The following is a 9,960-nucleotide window of genomic DNA, read 5'->3' as shown; positions in this document are numbered from 1 at the left end:
TTTCTTCAAGTAATATTTTATTGCCTCTTCTCTTCAAGATTCTCCAAACATCATTGCTGCCTTATTTCCTTGCTCATTAATTCCACAGTTAAAGGTTTTCATTTGTTTTGTATCTTTTCAATGCATTTACAGTGATAATCCAGCAATAAGCCTACTATTTTTGCCACTAGGAGGCAGCAGAAACAACTGTGAAAGTAACAGTTACAAAGGAAAACATGCAAAACTGTACAGTTGGCTTTGTTGTTGGTTCTCCGCTTTTTCCTAGGGGAAATATCTTATTGGCACTTAAATATTGCAATATATTCATCAGCTTGACGCTAACATATATGTTTGTATGTATAACATGGTTATGAGACGGTAGCATAGAATGAGGTTTTACAATTTATGTACTGAAAACATCTGAATGAACACTGAAACACAGGAGTTGGGATACTATAAAATTCAGTAGAGCTTAGGTGAACAGCAGAGCACGGTCATAATCTCTGCAGGGTCAATAATATACCCTTTTCACACAGAAAAAATATGGAATTTTGTTTATTATAGCTTCTTTTGCCAACCAAACCACATTACTACAATAAAAGTTGATAGATTTATTAAATGTAAACATCGCTCCATACGAATATATTCCATTTTAACGGAAACATTATATTTCAGGTCACTGATGTGTTTGGTTTTTGTGTGTATTTACATTGTGAATAATACCTTTTCCTGTGTAAAAATCCTTACTTTTCCCCAAATTCCCCAGGTAAGCGGATAAATGTGCACGCACGCATTTGAAATACTGACCGATACACCCTCACATGTCACACAAAGAGACTACACATGAAAATAGCCGCTGCTTTAAGCGTCTGAGGATGATCTGAGATGCTGCAGTTCAATACTGTCCTTGTGGACTTTGCGTTCTTTTTGGAAGATTGCCGCGATCTCCTCAAATGTTTTGCCCTTGGTCTCGGGGACACGAAGATAGGTAAACACTGTGAAGCCCAGAAGCAAAACAGCAAACAGGATAAACACATAGCTTTCCATCCAAGCCTGATGAGAGATATGGGGAGAAAAACAAACAAGTCAGGGAGGATTTCATGTTAGTGAAGCAAGGACATGCACACCCACATAAGTGCATGTTGTATACATGTTTACAGTACATATGTGTGCCCTTTCTCCTTACCTGTATGTACGGAAAGGTCATGCCGATGATGAAGTTACTGGTCCAGTTACAGCAGCCAGCGAGGGCGATGGCTGCAGGCCGAGGACCCTGACTGAACAGTTCAGCCACTATGAACCAGGGAATGGGGCCAGGACCAATCTCAAAGAAACTCACAAAGAGGAAGATAGCTGCCATGCTGACATAGCTCATCCACGAGAAGTCATTCTGGAGGGAAGGGAATGAAAAATTGTTGGTGTCTGACTTATTCAAAATTTACAAAAATTGTTGGAACACTGAGCTCAAAACGCGTTTAATTCTAATCTGCATGCATCAAAGGGTTTAATAAGAAGCTCTTTGCTGAACAGAACCTTCCTTGCGTCCATTCAAACTTGAGGCGTCGCAAAAATTTGTCTCACCACCTTTAATTGTAAGAAGAAGAAATAAACACTTTTCTCGAATTGCTTACAACTCGTGCATGCGAGTGATGCAGTGCGATAAACGCTCTACTTCTTGAGGTGAGGTGAATTGATTGAGACATGGTAGGATAAATACGCATCTTTCCAACAAATATTACAAGTTTACAAGGGCATCCAGTGTGGTTTTCAGCTTTTCAGAACCCTATATAGTCAAAGCATGTTCAGAACACTGTGGTGCAGACTCAGCTGTCTCCTGCTCTTTGGTTGGCAGTTGTGCAGTCAGCAATCTTAAGATCTCTCACTGGTCATTGATTAACCCCATAAAACATATAAAGGTCCAACATATGGCCTTTCTGGATATATAGACAAGTAGCTACAACTGCTCAGAGTGGTACACAATAACAGCTGAGCAGACTCTGGTCGAGATCAAGTAATGCAGTTGATAGCGACTTTGGTCCAAGGCTAAGAGTAAAACCAATGTAAACACACTGAATATAGATGTATTACATATAATATGAATATGAAAATCATCAAACAGCACACATATTTGTGTGTTAATGGAAGAAAACTACTGCAGACAAGACGATTAACATCAGAAGTTAAGCTCAAATTGCTGACACACCCAGGGCTTTGACATTTAATTGTGCAAACCTGTAATTTGAGGCCCACTGTCATGGCAATAGCACAGCAGCACATCCCTCCGAGACCTGCCATACACAGGGAGCGTCTGCCAGCTTTGTCCACGAGTGCAACCTGGAACATAAGGTACACTGTTTATGTCTGTGTTTACAGTGTGCATAAAAAAAAGTGAACACCCCGCTTGGGATTTTTCTCTTTTATGGCTTTCCAACACCGAATCAAGAAATGTTTAATTTAATTAGGCTTTTTTGACAAGTTTCCAAAAAAACCCTTCATGTAAAGGTTAAAGCAGATTTCTACAAAGCATTTTCAATTAATTAATAATGTAAAAAGTAAGAGTGAGTGATTGCACAAGCATCCAGTCCCTTTAGAGTGACTAATTCAACACGGGTGCAGCAACTTGGAACTAAAAGTCACATGAACTGTAAAACTGAGGTCATCTGAGTGGAGAAAATGTATCTTAGGCGACTGTAGTGTAAAGACACCTGCAAAGAACTCCGGTCACATGCTGGCTATAGCTACACCATGAAGACAAAAAAACACTCCAGGCAGTTCTGTGAAAAAATTATTGGAAAGCACATGTCCGGGGATGGATACAAGAACATTTCCAAGTCACTGAGTACCCCTTAGGGTACAGCTAAATTCATCATTAAGAAATGAAATTAAGATAGCACATGCATAAATCTGCCTAGAGGAGGTTGTCCTCAAAATCCGAGCAACTGTGCAAGAAAGAGATTGAGAGGCCACCAAGACACCTCTGAGCCTCTGAAGGAGTTACAAGCTTCAGGGGCTTGCTCAGGTTCTTCTCAGCAACTGCACATCATTACAAACACTCCATCCACACAGTGAGGCATGGTGGTGGCAGTATCATGATGCGGAGATGCCTCTCAGCAGCAGGCCCCTGAAGGCTTGTCAAGGCAAATGCAGCAAAGTACAGAGAAATCCTGGAGGACAACCTGATGCATTCTGTAAAAATAATTCAGTCTAATTGAGAATTTGTGGCTGGACTTGAAAAGGACTGTTTGGTCTTCGTCTACATGTCTAACCGGACAGTTTTGCAAAGAAGAATTGCATTGTCCAGATGTGCAAGGCTGATTGCGAAATGTCTGCACAGGCTCAGTGTTGTAATTGCAGCTAAAGTTGCATCTACTCAGTACTGACTTGAAAGGGTTATATACTTATGCAATCACATATTTGGCATTTTATATTCTTAATTAATTGACATTGCTCTGACATAAAAGAGTCTTTTTCTTGTGAAGCCAAAAATATATTAATTATGATTCAGTGGTGGCATTCAGTAAAACTGGAAAATTTCCAAGCATGGCTAACAGTTTTCATAGGCACTATAAATGCATGTAAGGTTGTATGTATAGAAGAAACAAAACAATGCCTGTACATGTTCTTATGCATACAAGTGGAAGCATGAATTGCCTTTAACTACTGATACAATCTGAATATGTGAGTTCTGGAAAAAAAAAAAAATCACCCTCTGTACAGTTGTCTGAAATGCTGTAAAAAATCAAAACAGTTACTCAGGCTGCAAATATGTCTTTTTCTGCTATAAAGTTGGGCATTTTAACATGGGGGTGTAAAGGGACTGATCCAGTTTTGGAGGAAGCCTCCAGTGGCCATTCAAGGACATACAGCATGGTTAATATTTTTTAATAGGCTCTATAAACGTTGTCGTAAATGTAAGCTTGTTTTTTCTTCTATAGAAGAAACAAGGCGACTAGCACAGGTTGCTGGTTAAACTTCCATTTCTGTGTGCATGCTACTCACAGACACTAGGGTGAAGACTGTGTTGATGACCCCAACTCCTATAGTGGCATACACCGGTTGACTGACACCAGCTCGAGAGAAGATATCCGTGGAGTAATAAAAGATCTTGGAGACAAAAGAAGCATTGATTTTCAATAATTACAAAGTCCAACTTAAAAAACAGCTTGTGTGTTTGCTTTATCAGAGAGGGAGTGGCTGAGGGAAAAGAAAAAGACATTCTACAGCTGTACAACAGAATAGAGCAAAACAAATCCTGTGTACTTTGATGCTTATATGGCAAACATCTCCATTTTTTTAATGAATAATGTAAACAGTTGGTAATTTCTTTACCTGGCTACTGTTGATGTGCACATATAAAGACACAGAAAAGATGGATATTTCCACTTACTGCGTTGATGCCAGAAAACTGTTGGGAGAGGTGCATCATGAGAGCAACAAACAGCTGCCGTCTGTACACAGAGGAGACGATCTAGGAGAGAAAACAAAACAGTAATAGTATTAGTAGTAGTATTTTTTCTAAAGCATACATCCAAAAAAACAAACCCAAAACACATACTTTGCTGCTTTACTTATTACCAGATGTTGACTGGGTGTTTTTTCTAATCATCTTTGTACTATTGCTTGGTTTTAAACTACATACTATACTACTTGATAAGTAGAGTGTTGGTTTAACTGCTGTTTTCATACATCATTGTGCTTGTTTCTTTGTTTGCTGTTTTGTATCACATAAACTTGTTCTGAGACTACATAAATTTGAAGGTTTCATATCTGAGATGACTGTAGTCATTGTACAGCAGCCTGTAGAAAGTTTTTTGTTTCATTCAATATTCTTTAAAAATTAACAATTAATTTATCACATATTTAACTAATGACTCAGTATTACATTAACCTTTTCAACAGTTATCAGCCTACTTTAGTTGCTGATTAATTGGGACATTAAGGAGGGGTGTCTGTCCACTCTGAGATGGAATGTACTGACAGTACATTTTCAGGTTAGTAAGGCTGTTTAAAAACAACTCACTATATAAAAAGATGGACAAACTTTCTATGATATCATCCAAAGGTTTCTGAAAAATGGTTATCAAGATCAGTACGGTGGCTGTCACCATCTTGACAGCATAAATTATGAAATTAATGTCACATGCACCTTTGGGTACATGTGGGAAGGATGAATCAGTTTTAAGTCTTAATACAATCTAAATAGATAAGTTATAGAAAAATTCACCATCTGTACAGTTGTCAATAAAGAGTAAATTAGCTATAAAGACCCAAACAGATGCTTGTACCGGGCAGTAAATATATTTTCTTGTGCTGAAAAGTTGGACATTTTAACATGGGGGCCTATGGGGAGTGATCCAGTTTTGGAGGCAGCCTCTGGTGGCCATTCAAGGAACTACAGTTTTGTCGTTTCTGCATTGGCAGAGGTTTCTGCTCACATATATTTTAAAACTACAATATCTGAAATATTCTTCTTCAAAGCTGTAAAATTCAAAAGAAATAATATTTAGGTAGTAACGTCAACATATCTTAATTGTCCATCCTATTGTACATAGACTTACCAGAGAAATGATAGAGAGCCTCTGCTCCTTGTCTGCCTCCTCTTTCTCCCTCCTCATCTCCTCCAGATCCTCAGTTGGATCATATGCCCCCTTTAGACGAAGCAAACCTGCAAACATAAGGACGGATGTTGAAAAATGATGTATTTGCGATTGTTGAAAAAAATGTATTGCATTGACTTTTCTGTGCTCAGTTACATAACTATCAGCATTTCTAAAATTTATTAGGTTTCCTTTCACTTTGTATCTTGTTTGTTGAGGTACTATCTGACTATTTCTATCCTTCAGTTCAAACAAAATCTTAATTAATGAGCTTTTGAGTTGGTGGATAGAGCCAGGCTAGCAGTTTCCCTCTGTTTCCAGTCTTTGTGCTAAGCTAAGCTAACCAGTTGCTGTCTGTAACCTTACATCCTTAAATTTAGTGACAGACATGAAAGTGATGCTGATTTACTCATCAAAATTTGTTCCAAGAAAACAAACAGGTGTATTTTTGAACATGTTGAATGAGAGCTTCAGTGTTTGCATGGTACCAAAGAGAGAATAAAATGAGATTTTCTGTGTATAATTCTTACTTGTTCGAGCCTCTTGGTCCTTGCCCAGTAGGATGTAAAGGTACCGCGGGCTCTCAGGGCACATTAGCAGCAGAAGGGATTGTAATATGGCCGGAGCTCCAGACAGACCAAGCAACAGGTGCCACTTGTCATCGTTTCCAAGCACAAAGTCCAGGCCTACTATCTGCATCCACAGACGTACACTTCAGTGTGTTGTCCGAAAAAGAAGATGCTGTGTATGTGAAAGCGTGTGAGGGTGTGTCTCACCTGGCTGACGAGGATGCCGATGACACAGCCCAGCTGATGTATAGTTCCCAGAGCCCCTCTGTAAGCTTTGGGTGCAATCTCGCCAATGTACATTGGTACGAGCCCAGATGATATACCTGAAACACACATCAGGAGCTAAACGACTTAAATAAGCACGCAAGAAATACAATGACATAAGCAGGCAATGTTTTCCTGTCTTTTTTGTGTTTTCCAGTAAATTGTGTGAGCATTAAGTGAAGGTTATGACATAGACTTTCAATGTACCGCAGTAAAATCCCATAACAGCGCGGCCTGCGATGACCATGATATGAGGCTTCCACATCCTGCAGAGACCCATCAGCAGTCCAGCAGCTATGGCCAGAACATTGATCATTAACATCCCTTTTACCCTGCAAAACAGAAAGAGACAGAAAGATGGCAGAGCAAAATACAAAAAGAGACGGAAAATGGGTCAAATTTTAACTTCTGTTTTGCCTCTCTCCGGGTTGTCTTTTTCCACCAGACTTTGATTCTTGCGTACTTTCTCTCTCACCTCCCTCTCAGATCTCCCACATATCCGACCAGGAAGGAGGAAATCATCCCACCAATGGAGAAGATTGCCACCGATAATGACCAATACATGACCACGGCAGGGTGTTTTCCCGCATCATTGTTATCGGATTCTTCTGTGCCGTTTTCTGACAGGTCAGCAGCTCTGTCTGACCACACCCCCAAGGAACGGCCATAATGCCTTTCAATGATCTAAGATAGAGATGCACAGACATGTCATCAAGCGGTACAATTATGGCTTCATACACAGGCACAGCCGAAAAAGAGGCCTCAGAATTTGCACGTACACACATATGGAGCTATTCTGCTAAAAATCTCATTTACATCGTGCTTATGACAAATGTCAGAAAAAAAAAGAAATATTTGAGAATAAAGTTAAAATAGTTTTGTCTGTTAAAATCTAAGTTATGCAGAGGCCCAGTAGTAACTGCTTCTTTGACACCGTTTTTCAAAAACAAATGGCACACTTGGTTTTCAACAGAAGAAGAAGGAATCTGTTTTATTCCAAAAATCTGCGCCCTATACAATTAGGCAATCATAGCAGATAGTTGATTATGACCTTGAATAACTGGACTTTGCCACCGACATTGAAGTCTTTGCCAAAAATCATCACGCCATGTTCAAAAAGAAAAAAAAAAAAGACACATCTGCTAAGTAATTGGTCCCAACATCAGCACCTCTAAAGCTCAAGTGATACATTGAGCCAATCCAGCACTGGTCTAAATAAAAAAATGAGCAACTTGTGCAGATCTTTGCTTCTGTAGGGACACGGATCAACAAGGACTGAAAGAATGCTCAAGATGAGATTTGATTTCTTAAAGTCCAAGACTCTAAAAGTCCTAAAAACAGAGACCTATGTAAGAGAAATGTTAAGTTCATATTACACAGATAATGTCTTAGGAGGCTTTATGCTTTATTTTGACCCAGTAACGTTGGAATTATAATGCAAAACCAAACTGTGCACAGGGGATGACAGTTTGCCAGTGTTGCTAGCAGATTGCAGCACAGAGATGTCAGCATGTCACACATTCTAACTTCTCTGTCACTCCACAAGACATGCATTTGCTGGAAGAAGCTCTCAAAGTGCCACAGACCAGAAAAAATATCAACCTTCTGAATTTCAAGTGAAATAATTTTTGGATTTCCATGCGAGAGAACTTGGAAAAAGTTGGTGCCAAAATAGTTTCGCGAGACACTAAGAAAAGTTAAGTCTCTTTCTCAGTCACTCAAAGTATCATGCTGTCTCCACTATAAGGATAAACAAATATTTAAATGAGTCAAAAACATTTTTTCAGCTGTAGATTTTACAACAGTTTACTGTTATTTTATAGAATTTCCATTCCAAATTACAGATAGCATCTCGTAGAGTCAAATACAAATACTCTTCATTTACATGTTGACTGGAAAAACAAACAAACAAAAAATTGTACATGCTGTTCACATCAATATGTTTATAATGATTATTTGCCTGTATTTTTTCCACAGCGTTTATCCTTACAATTAAATTTTTTTTACTGTGATTAAATAACTTCAAATTATCATTGCTTTATAGATAATGACTGTTCTTTAGGACTGAAAAACGGTTAAAAAATAAACTTAAATAACAGTTTTTTGTTGTTTTTTTTCAGATTTTACCTATTTACCAATTGCAGATGATGTTGAGAAAAATTACTGAACAAAACACTTGGATTTAAAATATTGTCTGTAAAAAATGTTTGGACTATAAATAATGTCCAAATGGAAAATCTGCATGTCTATTAACAGTAATTCATTCTTTTACAGTGGGTCACCATTAAATTACAAAGTTTTACTGTAATCAATTCAGCTCGATCTAATTATTTTACAGATACGGGCAGTTATTTTGCCCATTTTCAGTTTTCCAACATATTTTTTCTGGCACCTTTGCTGCCAGATTTTCACCACCTTTTTTCATTTACATTTTGCATGCCAATATTAATATGCAGAAACAACTAAATGGCTCAGTGAGGGCGCTAAACCTGTGGCACAACGGAACCTACCTTCTGAGGGGCATTAATGACTCCAATACTGTAGCCATACTGCAGGGACCCAAGAGCTGCTGTGAACACAGCCAGCGCCAGTGTACCTGTGAGCTGCTGCAGGAGTGAAAAGTGATCAATTTTAATCATGTCGCACACATGAATGCATGGACAAACACACAGTTTAAGTTGCACGTGCACACAAGCAAAGACATGACAGTCACACAGCTCTACTTACATCGTATAAATAAACATACATCTAGATATACACACACATAAGCGAGACTTTATCGACATTAGTGATGAATTGCATATTGCTCTGTGCTGACAATTACTAGATTGCTTACATACAAATGTGACAGCAGCTGCACAAAAGATTTTTGTATATGAAACATTGAACAAATTCTAATAATATGTGTGCGCTAAGCATCAGAATTAAATCCATGACAGTCTCCGAAGCAAAATCATGCAAACACAGTGGACACTGATAAATGAAAAGCCGTTTCTTCTCTCTGATCCAAGTGGGAAATTCAACACGCTCTAACGCTTCATATCTGAGCCACGTAGTGACCACAGAAAGCATACCTGTCTGCAGATATTACCAACATGATCCAAGATGAGGTGGCAGAATATGCAACTATATATCAAATACATGTAAAGAAGGCATTTAGTAGGAGTGATATTACCTTCCCCGACTCCATGCTGAGTCTACAGCGTCAGCCAAGAGTTTGGTAATGATCAGTGGAAGCTGCATGCCTGATCACACTGTGTCCACTCAGTAATCGACAAACGCACGCACATGGACGCGTGCACACATACGCACACGCACGCACACGTATGCACACGTACAGTGCTGATAAACCTCCCACATACAAATAAAGCAGTGGCTTTAATATCCTTTAGATGTATATATATTTACACACACACAAATTACTGTTTTTTCAAGAAGCAATAAAATGATAATAAAGGCGAATCTATTGAAGAAAGCAGTGGTTTGAGGATCTTCTATGTGGTGTTCCATACGGACGCGTTGTGGACAATGATTTACCATGTGTTCCATTT

At 38.7% G+C, this 9,960-nt stretch overlaps 1 protein-coding gene across 2 annotated transcripts; it reads right to left on the bottom strand.

Moving 5' to 3' along the window:
• On the bottom strand, positions 1-9,712 carry slc2a2 (solute carrier family 2 member 2). 2 transcript variants are annotated; one of them, XM_022223220.2, is made up of 12 exons: positions 9,585-9,712; positions 8,920-9,015; positions 6,885-7,093; positions 6,617-6,741; positions 6,353-6,468; positions 6,107-6,269; positions 5,538-5,644; positions 4,367-4,447; positions 3,979-4,083; positions 2,212-2,313; positions 1,166-1,369; positions 1-1,032 (listed from the first exon to the last, which is right to left on the bottom strand). In XM_022223220.2, the coding sequence occupies exons 1-12, from the start codon at positions 9,597-9,599 to the stop codon at positions 841-843; spliced, it is 1,515 nt and encodes a 504-aa protein (XP_022078912.1). In that variant the 5' UTR covers positions 9,600-9,712; the 3' UTR covers positions 1-840. The 2 variants fall into 2 exon arrangements, with proteins under 2 accessions (XP_022078912.1, XP_051800347.1); XM_051944387.1 differs by having other exon boundaries at positions 8,920-9,012; positions 9,585-9,651.
• Positions 9,713-9,960: the final 248 nt, after the last annotated feature.

Source organism: Acanthochromis polyacanthus, chromosome 1 (genome assembly GCF_021347895.1).
Source record: "Acanthochromis polyacanthus isolate Apoly-LR-REF ecotype Palm Island chromosome 1, KAUST_Apoly_ChrSc, whole genome shotgun sequence".
Lineage (NCBI taxonomy): Eukaryota > Metazoa > Chordata > Actinopteri > Pomacentridae > Acanthochromis > Acanthochromis polyacanthus.
The sequence above is the reverse complement of the archived record's forward strand: the minus strand, read 5'-3'. Positions and strand labels throughout refer to the sequence as shown.